General features: G+C 42.4%; 2 protein-coding genes across 8 annotated transcripts in view; one reads left to right on the forward strand and one right to left on the reverse strand.

The window, feature by feature from the left end:
* DZIP1 (DAZ interacting zinc finger protein 1) overlaps positions 1-2,472 on the forward strand; it is a 75,098-nt gene extending 72,626 nt beyond the window's left edge. For all 5 annotated transcript variants that reach the window (XM_023726687.1, XM_023726689.1, XM_023726690.1 and 2 more), the window contains one exon: positions 975-2,472. In XM_023726687.1, the coding sequence (XP_023582455.1) occupies positions 975-1,054 (80 nt within the window). In that variant the 3' untranslated portion in view covers positions 1,055-2,472. The remainder of the gene's footprint in view (positions 1-974) is intronic.
* Positions 2,473-4,257: 1,785 nt separating this feature from the next.
* CLDN10 (claudin 10) overlaps positions 4,258-19,869 on the reverse strand; it is a 165,776-nt gene continuing 150,164 nt past the window's right edge. For all 3 annotated transcript variants that reach the window (XM_004371393.1, XM_004371392.1, XM_004371391.1), the window contains exons 4-5: positions 5,275-5,385; positions 4,258-4,378 (exon numbers count right to left, since the gene is read on the reverse strand). In XM_004371393.1, the coding sequence (XP_004371450.1) occupies positions 4,258-4,378; positions 5,275-5,385 (232 nt within the window). The remainder of the gene's footprint in view (positions 4,379-5,274; positions 5,386-19,869) is intronic.

Consider the following 19,869-nt stretch of genomic DNA (forward strand, 5'->3'; position numbering starts at 1 on the left):
TTGAGTCATCAGCTTTGGACACTGTCCCATTGATGTCCTGCTAAGATAGATGAGGATTTGGTTCATTTTCACCACCCGCTACACCTCTCATTCCCCCTCTTACTTCTGTGCCTCTCTTTGCAATTTTAAATTAATGCATGGAAGTCTCTGTGTCTGCTCTCCATTTCAGTGGTATCTCTCGCCGCCTGCCCTATTTGTAGATGAAGCGGTTCCTGCCTCTCCCCTCCACTTCCCCCACGAGAATGTGGGCTGGCCTTTACATGTACATTGCCAAACTATGACATTTACCTTCTGTTCTGTAACCATCATTAAGTTGTGTGTGCTGGGTCTAAAGGTTGATTCTAATAGTTTGAAAACCAAAAAACCATGTTTCCATCACATTGAATTTGTCAGTGCACAGGGCCGAGAGCATGCCCCAAGTACATGTCTCCTCCCCCAGTGCCAGGACCCCGTGTCCCTCAAAGGAAGCATTCCTAGAGACCAACTCAAGGGAATTCTCCACACGGCACTGTTTCAGTGGCTTGCAATCATGGCACTTTTTCATGAGCTTCATATTTAAGTCCATCCACCCTACAAAGTCTATCAGCACTTCATCCCTGCTTGGCCAGTCAGTTTTATTCTCCTCTCCTTTCACCATTGATTCACCCAGAGTCAGTAACAAGAACAACTAAAGGGGTTGAGCATGTTCAGCATTCAGGCCCCGTGCTGAGTGCTGGGGAAGGAGCACGTGTAGGCTGCAGGGTCCTGCCTGTCATGGCGTCCTAGAGATGCGTCCGCTTCGTGGCCAGATTTTATAGCCACCTCCTTACTATGAAAGCCTCCCCAGCTTGTGGGGGCTGGGGAGCGGGGTTAATGAACAGACTCAGGCACAGAGTAATAGGTTGGAATGCAAAATTACAGATTTTTACAGGCTTGTTGGTGTGCTTGTTTAACCATGGGGCCTTCTCTTCCTCCTCCTCTCTCTCCCCCAACAGGCCTTCAAGAAAATGAATCAAGCACATTAAAAAGCAGCTTAGTAACTGTGACTGACTGGAGTGACTCCTCAGATGTGTAACTAAAATCCCGAGCGTCAGAAGGTTCTTTCAGAAGACAGCAGTATTGCAGTCTCCCAGGATTTCACTGGCCTGCCTACAGGACTAAGCTCATGCCCTACAGTATTTCTCCCACAAGAACAAGGAAGCCGATTCAGAGAACACGACTCTCTTTAATGGCATCAATACAGTACTGAAAAACAAACTGTCAGCAGTATTTTGAAGCAGATAAAGGTGTTTAAGTCTTCTGCTGCTCAAAAATAACGTGTCACTGAAGTCATAAAAAGTTCTTTCTTCAGAACGGTACTCTAGTGTTAAGTGTTTTCTTCAACTAATTTTTAAGTGAAATTTTTTTTTCAACTTGTAGCAGGTTTTGGTTTGGAAATATTAAAGCTTTTTTAAAAATATCTACTTTCTTATATAAGTTGCCACATATAAAATTATAAGTGTTGTAAAATTCTGTTAGTATCTTTACAATTGAATTAGCAGAATCAGTGAAAGCTTGGGAGTAGACTGGTTATTTTCATATAGAAGTTTACAATTTTAACAGTATAGCTAGGCCCGTTTTAAACACGTTTTCCTGAGGTACTGTCATCATAGGCAGCACTGAGCCACTGTTAAGCATGTTGCTATTAAAACGATTATTTTAAAACTTAAAATCCTATTTCAAGCAGAATAATCCTTACCGTGGATATTTTATGAATAAAACGTAGCCATTTTAAATGCCAGTTTATCAGAATATGAGTAGAAAAGATTGAGTCATTACTGAATTCGTATGTGTATGCAGTTTTTTTCTTTTTTAAACTTTTTTAAATGCCCAATCCATATTATAAAATACCTTAAAACTAATTTAGCTATGTTCTTGAACAATGCCATTGTCAAAGGTCAGAAAATTCATATAAAATGTTTTTGCATTTTTAAACTTTGTGGTACTATCTGTACTGTTTCCAAAAAAGTAACATTTTAACTAAAAGTAACATCTGTTGGGTTTTGGATCTCTCTTTCTTTTGTGAACCTCTCAAGTAAAGCCCTCCATTACATCATTTTGACTGCGGCTGAGTTATTCGAGATTCTGACAAAGGTGTCTGGAGATTGATGTCTGAGTGAAATTTGTATTTATTAGGGGAAGTACCAAACAAGAAGCTTGCCTTGGCATATTTGTGCCATATAACATCCCAACTAATGTTAGAATGAATATCTGTTTCTTCCTCTTCCAGAATCTTGTTTATTTGTAGCCTTTCCCTACCCTTTAAAAAACTGTTCTCGCTTCCCGTAGGGGCCATTTTATGCAAATGTGCTCACTTTATATGTGTGTTTCTAAAAGCATTCATAAACACCAAATCAGATTGTCATCGAGTAGGACAGACAAGCAATGACACATATGCCTAAGATGGCACAGGGGCCACTTGATTCACTGATTCACTCTTTCAATCATTTATTCAACAGGTATTTCTTGAGCTACTTGCTTGGTTCCAGGCTTTTTTTTTTTTCTTAATATGCATTATTAGTTCCCTGAATTAGAACAACTTTGAGATATAGTTACTGTTATAAATTCTCATCCAAAAAATGTGAGAAACTAAGAATTATTTTTAAAAAATTTGCCAAAGACATTTACATGAGGTTCTCTATTCAAGTTCTGTGTCTGCCATATCTGCATTCTTGAATGGAAAGGGTTGGGGAAATGAATAAACTTCTGCTAAGTAAACCTAAATTTAAATTAAGTCAGTATTTCTGAATAATAAAAGCCTATTCAATTTATCTCTTTAGTGCTATAATTTTTTATCTACTAATAATAGAGTTGGCTTGTTCATTTTTCTTTAGACCACTACCTTGTATTTCTCCTCAATGAAATCACCTTCTCCAGCTCAGCTCTGAATACATTTTTTTTAAAACACACACACAACCCTGCCCTCACACTGGCCTATCTTTTATGTCTTCCAGTCAATTTGTATCTGTGGAAAAGATATTTCAAGTATTACCATGTTACAGACTTTTTTTTTTTTAAACAACAAACTTGTCCATTTCCTTTTCTTTTCACAGAGAAAACAATGATTTTCTTTTAAGTCTTTGATGCTTCAGAAAAATGTTATAGTCACCCATGTTGTGATCAATACTGGTTTCTCATGCACAGATACCAAGTCGTAGCCAAAGCTTGAAATTATATTTTATCCAAAGTGCCTGAGATCGAAGTCCTGGTTTTGTCACTCATCGAAGCAAGTTACCTAAACTCTCAGCTTTAATTTCCTCATCTGTAAATTCAAGATAGTAATAATATTTACTTCATAGGTGGCTGTGAAGATTAAGCGAGCTGAGGTGTGTAAAGTGTTTGGCATGGTGCTGTGTTAACTGTGACTACTGTCAGCTTTATGCACATGGTCATCTAAAAGGGCTGGCTCTAGGATTCCATTTTTTCTTGGTTCAGAAATCACTGGAGCAACTTCCAACACCGGAAAAATGGCGTGTCTCAATGACCCAGTTCCATACACAGGATGTGAGAGACATGCTGGAACTCAGCCCAGCAGTTCTGAGTGAGGAAGGTACCACACGGACTCCGGGATTTCTTCTGTGGGTTCCAACACCAACCATTCCCAGTGTCCTTAGCTGAGTTCAGTTCTACCTCAGGACTCTGCTTTCTGTGTCAGAGAAGCCGAAGCAGTTACTTAAGGAAGGAGTGTAAGGTAGAAAAGCAAAACATCTTGGCCCCCTGACCCTTTCCTTCAGCACTTGTCATAGCGAGTTACAGTCGTGCCAGAGAGGAAGAAACTAGGAGACTCTACACAGCCAGGAATACGTCCATTTAACCTGAACACATTTTGAGGAAGTCTGAGATTGCCCTCACACTGTTACAGGACTCCACTCCTTACATACCTTCAGTTTAATATATGAATTAAAAGCAACCTACAGAAGTGGGACAAAGTTTCAATGTATCAATGAGTAAGAAAGCTACGACATGACGAATACTTCCTGAAACTTTGGTACTAAATACATGCTCTAAAACTGTATAAAATATATACAAATCTTGTAAATAACCTGTTTATTTTTTATAGAAAGCCACAACAGAAAAATGATTAGTATACAAGAACATTCACATCCACACGATCAAAATTCTTCCAATTCCTATTTTAAAAATAGTTTAAGTGTTAATTATAGGAGGACCTTGATGGAATCATTTTGTGAACAGTTCACTTTTAATAACACTCAAGATCCAGCTCACAGCGGTGCTCTTTTAGACATAAGCATTTTTATCGAACTGTTTGGGAGGGTTTGTGGTTTTAAAATCTTCTCCACCATGATACTTTGTCCGAGAAGACAGGACTGACGTGGCCCCGTTGTATGTATATCCCATTCTGAAAGGCAAAAAACAGTTGGCAGATTATATCCCACAGTTGCGGCAAATAAAAAGGGGAAGGAACCCATTTCCCCTAGTTCTGTAAATAGCTAAGTTTCAATCTTCCCCTGATTTGAGTTAGCTTTCCTTGCTCCCCTCAGCCTAAGAAGTATTTCATTGTCCTCTCCAGTTTGAGTGACAAAGATAATCCTTGCAGAAGAAACCTGTGGCTTGTTCATCTGTTGGGTCATTCTTTTTCAAAACTGTTTTTTAAAACTCATCTTCCTGGAACGGAGGGGACTTGTAGTAGCCTTCATCAACAATTTCTGCCTATGTGAAATGATGATGAGGCCATGGTGAAGAATTAAAAAAAAAAAAACCAGTTGCTGTCTAGATTCCAACTCATGTCGACCCCATTTGAGTCGGAGTAGAACTGTACTCCATAGGGTTTCGAATGGCTGATTTTTGGGAAGTAGACTGCCAGGCCTTTCTTCTGAGGTGCCTCTGGGTGGACTCGAACCTCCAACCTACTGGTTAGCAGCTGAGCATGTTAACCATTTCACCTCCCAGGGATTCCACAGTGAAGAATACGCCATCATCTTTAGACCTGTGTTTTTCAGGCAGTCATTGATTTTGGGATTCTGCTTTCCCTAGGGCCCGTATCCCTCACAACTGATGTTTAGTAGAACAACATTCTGGTTTTCAAATGAAGTTTCTACTCGTAGAACCAGCTTTAGAACATAATGATACGCTGGTTTTTTTCTCTCCCTTTTGTGTTTATTAACTGTATTCCTAACACTTCCCAATTCTGGGGTTTTGAGTGTTCGAAGAATCTTACGAACTGCGTACTTTGTTCTCCGTGTGATAATTGAGAATGGCATTGTATTTTCTAACAGGTGGTTTTTGTTTTCATACCTGGGTGTTTTGGTGTTGTTGTCAGATATTGAGAAGCAAAATATGACGCCACCAATTATGCAGAGTGAGGCTCCCGCCCATCCAATGAAAAGAGCAGCTCCTAATTCATACCTGCGGGAAAGTGGCACACGACTATCATGGCCTGCTTAACTGGGGGAGTAAACAGTATTTAACACTAATAGCCAACAACATTCTCTAAATGTTCATTATAATTTTTTTTGCTATTGGAACTCGTAAAGGAAGTAATAACACCTCGTGTCCGTATAATGCTTTAAACTTTTTCGAAGTGTTTTTGTAGCCATTACTTTTATTATCTGTCCCCAGCGTCTTGAAAGGAAAACAAGGGGACCCATGCAAGCAAAAAAAAAAAGAAAAAAAAACCCATTGCCATCGAGTCAATTCCGACTCATAGTGACCCTGAAGGACAGAGTAGAACTGCCCCGTTGAGTTTCCAAGGAGCACCTGGTGGATTCAAACTGCTGACCTTTTGGTTAGCAGCCATAGCATTTAACCACTACGCCACCAGGGTTTCCCCATGCAAGCAAGGCAGAGGTAAAACCAAATTATATCTAGGCCTCCAGATTCATCTACCATCTGTCCTCTGGGCTGTGCCCTAACCTCACGGAGCTTACCATCCACTTACCCATTGCTGTTCAGTAGATTCTGACTCATAGCAACCCTATAGAACAGAGTAGAACTGCCGCATAGGTTTTCCAAGGACTGCCTGGTGGAGTCGAATGGCCCACCTTTTGGTTTGCAGCCGAGCTCTTAACCACTGCGCCACCAGGGATCCTCTATCCACTTATTCTCTTCCAAAAGGTAAAGTACTTAGGTAGACTGTTGGAATCAACTCAGTGGCACTGGGTTTTGGTTTGGGTAGTTAGAAAAGGGAAGGTTTCCTTTGTTGTATTCACCTGCTATGTACAGATCTAGGATCCCTGGTGGTGCGATCGTTAAGTGCTCAGCTGCTAGCCGAAAGGTCAGTGGTTCCAATCCACCAGCGGCTCTGCAGGAAAAAAGACCTGGCAACCTGCTTCTGTAAAGAGTACCGCCTAGAAAACCCTATGGGGCAGTTCTGCTCTGTCCTATAGGGTGGCTGAGTTGGAATCAACTTGACGGCACACAGCAACAAGAAGTGCAGATCACTGTGCAAGGTGCCATGAAGAGGCAGTGATAAATGTGCACCGTCTTATTTATCACTACAGTCTACTGGAGAGATGACTACCCATGGGGTTTCCCAAGGAGCGCCTGGTGGACTCAAACTGCCGACCTTTTGGCTAGCAGCTGAACTCGTAACCACTATGCCACCAGGGTTTCCCCATTTACCAATAACAAACTGCTGTCATGCACCACCTCAGCGGCAGGCTACAGTACTCTGCTGATCACGGAGCAGCTGCAGAGATAAATGAGACAGTCCCTCCCTCGGGGAGGTCACCATACAAAGAAGAATGTAGAAAATCCTATTGAAGGGGGAAAATAATGCTACTGAGCACAAAGCAGAAAGGGTTTGCAGTGAGGGCCAGAGGACATCCTTTTAGGGTGGCAGCATTCACCCCAGAGAAACAAATGAGGCGTGAGAAAAGTACAGTGACATCTCAGGGGCTGTGTGGTTCTGTTTTTTCCTGATGCAGAACATTTTTTAAAAAGAAGTAATGCAAACTTTTTTGGCTCACAGACCTCTCTTGCAAGGCAAAAACTGATGGACACCATTCCCTACCTAATCATGCTTAGCAGGGTAGAATAAAAGCTGAATGGAATGAAGAATCCACTTTCGATCTGGCAGATACCACAGAGATGAGGAAAAGTCAGGGGTGGGGGTAAGGGAAGACCAGGCCCAAGGTGGGCTCCCTCCCCACCCTGCCCACAGGGAACCAGGCGCCGGACGGGGCAGGCTGGTGTATCAAGGCCACACAGCGCTGCTCACAGCAGCTGGCATGAGCGGCCCGTGCTTGCCCTGAGCCTTGCCTCATCCCCTTCTCAGTGCTGCAATGCTGCTTCTGGACTTTCTGGTGCTCGGCCTGGGCAGGCTTCCGTATGGGTCCAGTCCCAGCAGTGACAGTAGAATGGCATGGCCGGGACCTCTATCCAGTGGAGCAGGAAGGAACGTGTGCGGAGGATTCAGGGGTTTACGGGCCACTCGTGCATTTCCAGATCTGCCTAGGAGGCCGTTTGAGTGCCTGCATTTGCCTTCGGTGTGGGGTTATGTATACAATGCCGCCCTGTGAGTCCACCCCTCCTCGCTCTTGTGTTACCTTTATGGGACATCCGGGGGATAGACAGGGCAAGGAACAGCAGCAATGGAAAACTAGAGGGAATCATCGCCTCCTGCACTGGAGGCCTGATTCTCCTCTGGGAACTGGGAAATTTCCCCAACAGCCCTGGTCAGAGGAAGCGGCAGAAACGGCATGGTTGGTGTAAGTGGGAACAAAACATCGGCAGTCTGCACTAAAAGCCAACCCAAAAGAGGACTGAAGAATGAAGTACACAGGTGAAAAAAGGAAGAGCTGGTCAGATGGACTGTTAAATTGGTAGCTTTATGAAGGAAAGTACAATTACATATTATGCCACACATCTAAAAAGAAAAGCCTAGATTTCTACAACCAGCCCTGTTTTTACGTTGTTTTAATAAGATCACGCACGTAGAACAAGCCGGGTGCCTGGCAGGTTGTAGGTGCATACTGCTTGTCTTTTTTCAAACATCTGGAAGGCGCTATAGTAAGCTGGCAACAGACGGATCATTTTCATCCTTTTACTGCAAAGACAACTAAAGGAATGAGCAGGACTAGTTTTACAAAAATTTCTACTTGGAGGGCATTAATGTAGGATAATTATTCTATAATTTTATGGTGCTTTTAATTTTTGTCTTCTTCCCCCCTAGAGTTTAGGCTGTCTACTTTCCTGAAACTATTCCTTAGTAACTTAGTGTAAATATGCCCTGAAGAAATGGGTTGAGATTTTTCTGAAAATACTTAGCTTTATTACAATAAGATACCAATGTCAAGTACCATGTTGATTAGAAATAAGTTTCTAAGTATTAATGGTGGTCAATTGATGGTGAAGATTATAGAAATCATAAACCGTAGCTCTGTGCTGTGTGAATTCATTTAAAGAGCATATCAACATGTACACAGTGTTGTTACAAGTAAGAGGATAAATTACCCAGTCAGGCCAAATGCTGTGAACTGTGTCTTCACATTGATTTAAGCCATTCTGAAACTTCTGAAGGGATTTGACAATCCTGAGTTTGACATATTAAAAACAAGTTTACTTATCCCTACTTATGTATTTTAATTTTCTTTAAGTCACTAAATATAGACCCTAAAACCAAAGTCAAACCCACTGCCGCAACTCTGTAGCGTTTCCAAGGCTGTAAATCTTTACAGAAGCAGACTGCCACATTTTTCTCCCATGGAGCCACCAGTGGTTTCAAACCACTGACCTTTTGGTTAACAGTCAAACGCTTTACGCACTGTGCCCAATATAGACTCTAGCCCACGGAAAATATCATTTCCATTTGAGTTCCGTGGTGACTTGTCGGAGACAAACTTTAATAGTCCCGTTTATAGTTGATTTGCTTGACCTCTGTAATAAACCTTGTCTTCCTCAATAATTTTAAACAATTTGGATCTGAGGGATTTTATGACTTGCTTTTCTTTCTTTCAGAAACTTCTTCATTCTGTTGAAAGACACATACCACAGACTTACTCAAAAAGTGACTTCAGTTCACACCTATCAGTGTGTGTTATCTGGCAAAAGCAAGTCTGTATCATTGAAAGAAGGAGCCCTGGTGGTTCAATGGTTAAGCTTTCGGCTGCTAACTGAAAGGCTGGCTGTACGAGCCTACCAGCAGCTCCACGGGAGAAAAGACCTGGCAATCTGCTGCTGTAAAAATTACAGCCTAGGAAACCCTATGGGGCAGTTCTACTCCGTCTTATAGGGTGGCTATGAGTCGGAATCAACTCGATGGCACACAACATTACTGAAAGACAGGAATGTGAGACAGCAATATAATATCCACTCACGTTTGTTCTGGAGGCAACCCTCCTTTTTCTCTGATTGGGAAACGCTGTCTGGAAATCTTTCTTCATTTTTGGTATTGCTAAGAAGTTGACTTCAATACCTCAGAAGGTTATCCAAATTTCAGATTATCTGTTGTAGCTCTTTTTATAACAATATCCTCCTGGCCCTAGACTAGAAGCTAGGAGATGTGAGTTTAAAAAGCCCAGCTTTCCCAAACAGACTGTGACCTCCTTTTTGAGCTGTTAAGATCACCAGAATTTCTTCATTATTCTGAAAAGCTGTAAATCTACATAACATCAGACAGATCCACAACCATCAAGTTATGGACACTACTTTGTTTTATAATTAAAACATTTATTTTGGCTGAGCGAAATGAGTCAGTTAAGAAAAGGACAAATATTGTACGATCCCAATTACATGCAACATCTAGAATAGGCAACTATATGGAGATCTGAGTGTATTAGTGGTTACCAGGGGCTGGGAGAAAGGAGGACAAAAGGAGGGTTCATTGCTTAGGGGGACACCGAGCTTCTGTTAAGGATGATAGAAAAACTGAAAATGGATAATGGTGATGATTGAACAACATGACAGACATAACTTCACAGAACTGTACATCTGAAGAATGTTGAAACAGTAAAAGCTTTGTTACATATATATTTACCAAAATGCAAAAAACAAAACCACATTGGTTTTGGAGTATCTCAGAGATATTCTGCTCGGTTGATAGGACTAATCAAAAGCTGTCTGTGTGACTTTAGTCCATTTATGTAACTGAATGTGAATTTAGTAAATAAGTAAAAAACCAAAACCTGTTGCCGTCAAGTCGATTCCGACTCAGCGACCCTACAGGACAGAGCAGAATTGACCCATAGGGTTTCCAAGGAGTGCCTGGTGGATTCAAACTGCCGACCTTTTGGTTAGCAGCCGAATGCCTAACCACAGCGCCACCAGGTTCCAAAAACAAGTAATAGGGTACAAATTTACTTCTATACAGAGAAATAGAAACACAGATTAACTACTTAAATGTTTCCTAAGAAAGAAACCAGTGAAGTCACTGGTTGAGTGAAGTCACTCTCATCTGCTGTGTCTGAGCTCTAGGCTGTGTGGCTCATGTGGACAGAGCCAGGGCTAGACCCACCCTGGGGACCTTAACACCTCCGCCAGGGCTCTTTCTACCATACTTGGTGACCTTAATTTTGATGCATTTCATACTCCCACTCATATTTTAGCCCTATAACCTTCACAGAAATTCCAAGGGAACAGGTTGAGGAAAATCTCTGATTTTCACCTCCTAATTTTGTCTTTGTTGCACCCGAACCCCTGTTGTGACTTGATTTGCCATCCGTCAGGAGCTGGGGTAGCCTTCCCTGGTCATGACCACAGAAATTACATCCACGCATTGTGCTAACCATGTGTTTTGGGGTGGACAAAAGAGACACAACCCTGTTCTCCCAGATCTTATAGTCTAGTGGGGATAGTCAGACATTACACATACAATCATAATAAAGTATGATGAAATGTAACAGAGTCAGAACAGTATGTTTTTGCAAAGTAAACACTACCACAGTTTTCCAGAATACATATAGATGGGGTTCAAGTAAATGTCCATGATAATAGCCACCGTTACTGTAAGCTTACTGTGATACTTTTTTTGTGTGCTGATTTTTTTTTTGCATACATCATCTTACTTAATCTTCATTACATTCCTGAGGGATAGGCATTATTCCAGTCATTTTACAGATGAGGAAACTGAAGCTCAGGGAGATAAATTACTTGCCCCATGTCTCAGCTAAGTAAATGGCAGAACCAGGATTTAAAACCCATGACAGGGATTCCAAATCCCAAGCTCTTAACCATCACTCCAACTTCCTTTTATGTACATTTTAGCTAAGTCAAATATTGTATTAATGTAAAGAAAAAATCAATACAACATAGTTTTCTGACTGATACATTATTATTAACTCAAGTCCATAGTTTACATTAGGGCTCACTCTTTGTGCTGTACAAATGCATAATGTCACGTGTCCACCATTACAGACTCATGCAGAATAGTTTCACTGCCTTGAAAATGCCCTGTACTTCACCTGCTCATCTCTGCTTCCCTCCCTTCCCCTGAACCCTAGGCAACCACCGACCATTTCACTGTCTCTATTGTTTCACCTTTTCCTGACTGTCATATAGTTGGAATCATACAGTATGTAGTCTTTTCAGACTGGCTTCTTACACTCAGCAATGTACACTTAAGGTTCCTTCCTGCAGAAGTTCAACAGCTCATTTGTTTTTTTCATTGTATGAATGTGCCGCAGTCTGTCCACTCACCTGCTGAAGGACACCTCGGTCGCTTCTAAGTTTTGACCACTAGGAATAAAGCTGCTATAAATATTCACGTGCAGGTTTTTGTGTGGACATAAGTTTTTAAATACAAGCTACGTTTAGTTGTCATTTCAGAAGTGAGTTTTCTCACTCTTTGGCTCATTAAATTCTCACTGGCTCGACAGCTCTAGGGTATGGAATTTTTTTCTGAATCCCCTCAGGCTGTCTTTTCACCCAGCACAAAAAGAGGTGAGTAATTAAAAGCCAGGAATGCTGGCGCTTAAAAATGAAAGCGCAGCCCGTCAAACAACAAAACAAACTGTTTAACAAATCAAAGAACCTCATCCTTTCAAGATCCCCAGAGAAGTAAGGTGACCTTGCTGAAGGTCACATAGCTCAGAGCAGCTTGACTATGCCAGGTCTGTTGACATCCAGCAGCGTGTACTTTTCAAACATACCATCCTACTCCTCATTTTCATCACGAGTGCGACCAGCCACAAGAAATATTCCAAGAAAACCAAAAACCAAACCCACTGCTATCGATTCTGACTCAGTGACCCTGAAGGACAGAGTAGGACTGCGCCATGTGGTTTCCAAGGAGCAGCTAGTCGATTGGAACTGCTGACCTTTTTGGTTAGCAGCTGAATGCTTCAGCACCGGCCCTGCCGGGGCTCCAGGAACTATTCCAGTTACCTTAAAACTGGATGTGCAAAAAACCTTAAAATCTAGAAGGTACACTCGTATGCTATTAATGCAAACATTTTAAAACTTGAATTTCGTTGGTATGCCATTCTTTTTAAGATTACAATCTTAAGTAAGGAGTCCCTGGGTGGTGCAAGCTGCTAAGCAAAGTGTTGGAGGTTTGAATCCATGCAGAGGCATCTCTGAAGAAAGGCCAGGTGATCTACTTCCCCAAAATCAGCCACTGAAAACCCAGTGGAGCACAGTTCTACTCTGACACACATGGGGTTGCCATGAATCAAATTCAACTCAGTGACAACTGGTATTGGTAACTAAAGTAAACTTTCCTCAATGCGCAGGCTCATATAATCCAAGGTCTACATAAATGCGTGTATGGATTTTATATTAAATAAGTATTGTACAGGCACCCGCTATAAACACGTTTCTCCAAATGCTCCATTTTCTTTTTGGGTTCTGGTTACTACAAGCAGACTGTTTCGTGCCTACCAATCCCATGTATTTCCTGGGAGGCTGACATAGTCAAGTCTCCTTAGAATGCAGATTAAGTCCCCCTACTTACAGTTCTCTCACGGCGCCTAGCGGATATCACAAGACCATCTATCCATGGCTTCCCATGAGATTTACAAAATAGTGGCAGGTGCCTCCCAAATGAGTTAAAGTGGAATGAAGTCATTTAAATCTTAAGTGTCTACTTAAGTTATTCTTTAGAAATCCTGGTGATGTAGTGGTTAAGAGTTCGGCTGTTAATCAAAAGTTCAGCAGTTCAAATCCACTAGGCACTCATTGGAAGCCCTATGGGGCAGTTCTACTCTGTCCTACAGGGTTGCTATGAGTCGGAATAGACTCAACAGCAATGGGTTTGGTTTGGTTTTTGGTTACTTACATAAGGGATGAAGCCCTGGTGGTACAATGGTTAAGTGCTGCTATCTGAAAGGCTGGTGGTCAAACTCACCAGCTGCTCTGCAGGAGAAAGATGTGGCAGAAAGATTTACAGCCTCGGAAACCCTATGGGGCAGTTCTACTCTCTCCTATAGGGTCGCTATGAGTTGGAATGACTCGACAGCACACAACAACAGCTTACATAAGGAAACTTCTTAGATTTAGGAAACCCCAAATAAAGACCTGATTTTTTTTTGGTGCCAATTCTACATTGCTTTTCTGTGTCTAGATTACAACAGATACATATGCATTATCTTTCAGTGTGTTATGATTTATCATTGTTATACTTGTTAGCTGCTATTGAGTTGACTCCAATTTATGGCGACCCCGTGCACAACAGAACAAAACACTGACTGGTTGTGTGCCATCTTCATGATCAAAGCACTGTATCAGCAGTATTCTGTTGCAATTCATAGGGTTGTCATTGGCTAATTTTCTGAAGTAGATCACCAGGACTTACCTCCTAGTATGTCATAGTCTGAAGGCTCCACTGAAACCTGTCCACCATGGGTGACCCAGCTGGTATTTGAAATACCGATGGCATACCTTCCAACACCATAGCAACATGCAAGCCACCACAGTATGCCAAACTGATAGCCAGGTGGTAGATGATTTATCATTAAGGTAGTGTGATGGTTAAGGTTGTGTGTTAGTTTGGCTGGTCCATGGTTCTCAGTGGTTTGGCAGTTATGACATAGTTTGGCAATTATGTAATGATGTAATCACCTCCATGATGAGATCTGCTACGAGCAGCCAATCAACTGAAAGGGAGTTTCCTAGAGGGTGCGGCCTGCCTCCAGTATATCAATGGATGTTCCAGCAAGACTCTCTCTCTCTGGATCCTGCATCCAGCTCATCATCATCTGACCTCCAGTTCTTGAGACTTGAGCTAGCAGCTTACCTGCTGGTCTTGGGATTTGTCAGCCTCCGCAGCCCATGAGCCAGTGGTCTGCCATCTTACCTGCCGATCCTGGGATTCGTCTGCCTCCACAGCCTGTGAGCCAGCGGCCTGCTGTCTTACTTGCCAGTCTTGGGTTCATTAGCCCGTGCAGCTACGTGAGTCAGGAGAAGCCTCTAGCCTGACCCACAGATTTGGGACTTTCCAGCCTCTACAACCATGTGAGCCATTTCCCTGATATAAATCTCTCTCTTTCTCTCTCTATGTATATATGTATGTACATATATGCTTCACTGGTTTTGCTTCTCTAGAGAACCCAGCCTAAGACAGGTTGTCTAGAATTCTATAAATTGTATATATTGATAACAGGTAACAGTTATTGATCACCTACCATATGTCACTGTGGCAGGTGCTTTATAGATGTTATTTTATTTAATCCTCTTAACGTTCAGACAACTGCCCCTCATCTAAGATCACAGAGGTGTGAGTCCAGGGCCAGGGTCTACCTGAGATGTAACTCTAAAGTCCGCACCTTAACCACTCTGCTGCCCTGTCGTTAGCTTTGAGTCTTCAAAATACTCCTCTCTAAGTTCACATACAAAGTCTCACAGTCTAAAATCATCAGTGAGTGCTTTCATGTGAGTCTAAATTCTTGCCAACAATTCATGTGAATTTACTAACTATCCACCATATAACTGAATGCAATGTTATTGCTGGATTTTCTTGGCTGTAATCTTTAGGGAAGCAGACTGCCAGGCCTTTTCTTCTGCAGTACTGCTGGGTGGATACGAACTAATAATCTTTAGGTTAGCAGTCAAGTACAAACCATTTATGCTACCTCCAAAGTAAATTATAATTTAAAGGAAATTATGTAATTTTAAGGTCCCTAAAATTACATAATTTAATTAAAAAACAAATCTGTTGTTTAGTAACATATCTGCCATTGATTTCCATTCCAAAAAAAATTTTTGGAGTGGAGTCACTCATATCGACCCTATAGGACAGAGCAGAACAGGCCCATGGGGTTTCCAAGGCTGTACATCTTTACAGAAGTATACTACCAGATCTTTCTCCCGTGGAGTGGCTGGTGGGTTCAAACCACCGACCTTTTGGTTAGCAGCCAAGTGCCTTAATTACTGCACCTCCAAGGCTCCTGATCTCCATTAGTGTGGATAATTGGAGTGTACTTGGCCTTGATTGTAAGTGAGAAATGATGTGCTGAGACATAATACAGTAAGTACAATAACGTGTTTACATGAGAAACTTGACGTCTGAATACAGTGACATTGCAGAGAGGTATGAGCTTCAAAATAGGAAATTGCGAAAACTGCCAATACCGCCCTGAGACACTTTAGGTATGGCCGGTGTTACTAAATATAGCTCAAGAATCTGTGCGCCTGCTTGTGGGTGTGAACATGTGTTTGTGTTGAGGAAAGAATACACAGATCGCCTTGAGACAAAAAGCTTGGGTCAATTAAAAGTGTATACTACGTTCTATTCAGAATCCTCAACCAAACCAAAAACCCATTGCTATGGAGTCGATTCCAACTCATGGCGACCCCATGTGTACAGAGTAGAACTGCACTCCACAGGGTTTTCAAGGCTGTGAACTTTTGGAAGCAGATCACCAAGCCTTTCTTCCAAGGCGCCTGAGGATGGATTCAAACTGCCAACCTTCGGCTAGTAGTCGAGCACTTAACTGTTTGCACCACCCAGCGTGTCCCAGAATCCTCAACAACCTACCTAGAAACACTTTAGATTAGAACCAGGTGTTGGGAAGACTTATGTCGTGTAAGTTCCCACGTGAAGGGTCTCAAGAGTACCTATCTACATAATTTCCAGTTGTTGCTTATCTCTAACCCAGTGCCAAGACAGAAGGAATCAGCAATAAAGAGAAGAAATCACACAAGCCCTGTTGCTTTTAAATGGTTTCACACTAGGTCCCTTCCAAGCCTACCTTCTACTTGAGAGCCAAGTGTTTGACAACAATTTTCCCTCCTACCAGGTATCCACCACTACTCATCTGTCACTGCGTCGTACGGTGGTGGCTTTGTGTTGCTGTGATGCTGGAAGCTATGCCACAGGTATTGCGAATACCAGCCAGTGAAGGAGAGGGTCAGCAAAAAAGAGCAGACCCTCAACAAGATGGACTGATGCAGTGGCTGCAACAATGGGGTCAAACATAGCAATGATTGTGAGGCTGGCACAGGACTGAGCAGTGTTTCGATCTGTTGTACATAGGGTCGCTATGAGTTGGAACCCACTAGACGGCACCTAACAACCACACAAAAACACTAGGTCTCCAACATTTTAGTATACATTTCTCTACAGGTAAACTTGGAGCCTTGGTGGCACAGTGGTTAAGTGCTATGGCTGTTAACCAAAAGGTCAGCAGTTTGAATCCACCAGCCTCTCCTTGGAAACCCTATAGGGCAGTTCGACTCTATCCTGTAGGGTCCCTATGAGTTGGGAGGGCAATGGTTTTAGCATTGTCCTAAACCGTTGAAATTATTTATTTCATTTGATCCTCCCAACAACCTCACAGTATCTTCTATGCCTGTTTTACAGCTGAGAGACACAGGCACAGAAAGGAAGATAACTTCCTCAAGGTTACATATCTAATAGGTGGCAGAGCTGGGGGTTACTCCCAGGCAGCCTGGTCCAGGGGCCTCGCTCTTAAACAGTAGGCTATGCAGCCTCCTCGCCCCATCTCCTTAACCGTATCTCCATGAGCATGCTCAGTCCTTCCGTTCCAGGAGAGATGCGTGACATAGTCACACACCACTGCTGATTTACCACCCTTGCTACACACATCACAGAGCGTGGACTAGCCACAGGAGAATCCAAATTAGTAAGATGTGGTCTCTGCTTCGGGAGCCCTGGTGGCACAGTGGTTAAGAGCTCAGCTGCTAACCAATAGTTGGCAGTTTGAATCCACTAGCCTCTCCTATGGGGCAGTTCTAGACCGTCCTACAGCGTTGCTATGAGTCAGAATCGACTCGACAGCAATGGGGTCTCCACTCCAAGATGGGCATGTCTGGCTTAGGAGACAGACCAAAATCAAGTGCTAACCACGCAGTGGATTCCCTGGATGGTGCAAACGATTAATACGCTCAGCTGCTAACCAAAGGGTTGGAGGTTTGCGTTTACTCAGAGATGCCTCAGAAGAAAGGCATGGTGATCTATTTCCAAAAAAATCAGCCATCGAAAACCCTATGGAGCACAGTTCTACTCCGACACACATGGGGTCGCCATGAGTCAGAGTTGACTCGACGGCAACAGATTAACCACCCAGCGAGATTACAATAGAAGCAGTGAGTAAAAGCTGAGTTACCAAACTGCATGGCAGACTGGCAGGAAGATGACTCTACGTGCTAGTCAGTAAGAACAAAATACAGCTGCCAACCACTTGGTTTCCAGGCAGACTTTTGAGTCATGGTAGCATAACAAGAGCATCTGAGCAATTCTGGTGATCTGACGTGGGGTCTGAATAAAGTGATGTCACAGAATAACATCTTCTTAATGTGTAAAAGCTGAATTCTGCTTTGTTCTAAACACTTGCCACTGACATGCAATCTCCTATCTAAGAATCTACAAGCTTTTTACCAACGTTAATTCACTCGTAAGTTTTCATGAATACAGTAAGCTTAAATAAACAAATATCCATAATTTATTAAATTATAATAAGGAGAGAACCAAAACCATTGATGTCAAGTTCATTCTGACCCATAGCGACCCTATAGGGCAGAGGAGAACTGACCCATAGGGTTTCCAAGGAGTGGCTGGTGGATTCGAACTGCCAACCTTTTTGTTAGCAGCCATATCACTTCACCACTGTGCCACCAGGGCTCCAAGGAGAGAGTGGAGAAGTCAAATATCTTGGCGAGATCACCCACCTAGTAAGATTGCTATTCTTTTCAACCTCAGCCAGGAAAAACTGTTTAATCTAAAAATTTCCATCTTGAATCGTCTATTGTTCATTTAACTTAGCAGACAATAAGAATGAGAGCATTTATCTCAAAGCAGACAGTTGTTTATTTCTAACTACTAAATAGCCATAAGGAGCCTGGAGGTCGGCAGTTCAAACCCACCCAGCGGCCCCTCAGGAGAAAAGACCTGCTGGGTAAGGATTTCAGCCCAGGAAACCCTACGGGGCAGTTCTACTCTGTCACATAGGGTCGCTATGAGCTGGAATTGACTCAACGGCACACAACAACAAATAGTCACAGTGGTGAAAAGATTTAAACAGAGATGACAAACGAAGAGAGCTAGAGATAAAAAATTACATAATTTTCAAAACTCTAAAAACAGAAAAGCCTGGAGGACGAGAAGACCCAAACATAAGAATACCTGAGGCAAGTGATTTAATGATCAATCGTACATAAAAAAGAATAAATCTAATATGACAATGTCCTGTTTCCTCAATTACTGGCTCAGTGCTATAACTCTGCGTGATTTGAAAAGAGGTTTCTTTATGTCAGTCCTTACCTGGAACAGTTTGAGTACACAAAGCAAGACATTCAGGAAGTTAGTGTTTTGGACAACAAAGCAATGGTGGGATTAGTGTATGTAATTAAATTTCAATACCCGGGAATGGCGAATCACATTAAGGGATGCTTCTGTCACCATCAGTTTGCAGGAGGGTAGACTTTTCTTTGGGGGGGGGGGGGATTTGGTAGGTTTTCTTTTAACCAAAAGGAGGAAGTTGGTTTGAAATGGCCTAAAGGGAAGAGCTGAGAAATGGTTTTGAGGCTTTGCATGAGAACATACTGCAGTCATACAACATCATCATAACTTGAATGGAAGCAAGGAAGCAAAACACAAGGAGAAAGTGGGGCAAATGGCAGAACACAAACACAGTCAGATGAAACTCTTTAAACATTGGATTCTGTCCAATTTGCTTGGCGGAAAAAATCTTCCCAGGTACACAGTGGGAAAGGAAGCATTTGAGAACAGCCACCGAAGAGAAAGCACAATGCCGTCTGTGGTGTTACCCCCCCAATCTTTGCTCCAACTAGACACTAGAAGCCACTCAGTTTTTCTCATCAATGAAACTCTTATTGAGTTCCTTGCACATAGTAGGAATGCAGTAGGGATTTTGTTGAAGACCTTAGTTGTGTGTGTGTGTTTTTTTTTTAACTTAGACAACCAAGGAACGCCTTCTATGGGAATGTCCTGGAAATCTACCAAGAAGATTCAGTTAGTACCATACAGAATCCTTGAAAACAGCAGCAGCAGCAACACCTTCTGAGACTGTTCTCCAGGATATTGTAGGGTTTGGAGACCAGACAGCAAGTATTTGCTCGCCAGAAATTGAAGCTACAGCATGTGATGAGCAGCTGGCCCTCACCACCCTTCGTAAGAGCCCAAACACAGCCGCACCTGGGCCACCATCACACCTTCTGAGGGGGTGGAGGGAGAGATGTTATTCGGTGGTAGCTGGCTTACGTAAGACTCATCTAAGATAATGATGTGAACTGTAGGGCCAGCGTGCCTTCTATCGCCACCCTCGCAGAGATCTCCTCTGTCTGCAGAGACAACAGAACACTTTCCACCTGAAAGGACTGGCTCCAGAGATAAGAATTTCACTTAACAGGCTTCTTCTTCTTCTTCTTTTAATGGTCTACTTGAAAGCTGGACAATGAATAAGGAAGACCGAAGAAGAATTGATGCCTTTGAATTATGGTGTTGGAGAAGAATATTGAATATACCATGGACTGCCA

This window comes from Trichechus manatus, unplaced genomic scaffold, assembly GCF_000243295.1.
Source record: "Trichechus manatus latirostris isolate Lorelei unplaced genomic scaffold, TriManLat1.0 scaffold00013, whole genome shotgun sequence".
Lineage (NCBI taxonomy): Eukaryota > Metazoa > Chordata > Mammalia > Sirenia > Trichechidae > Trichechus > Trichechus manatus.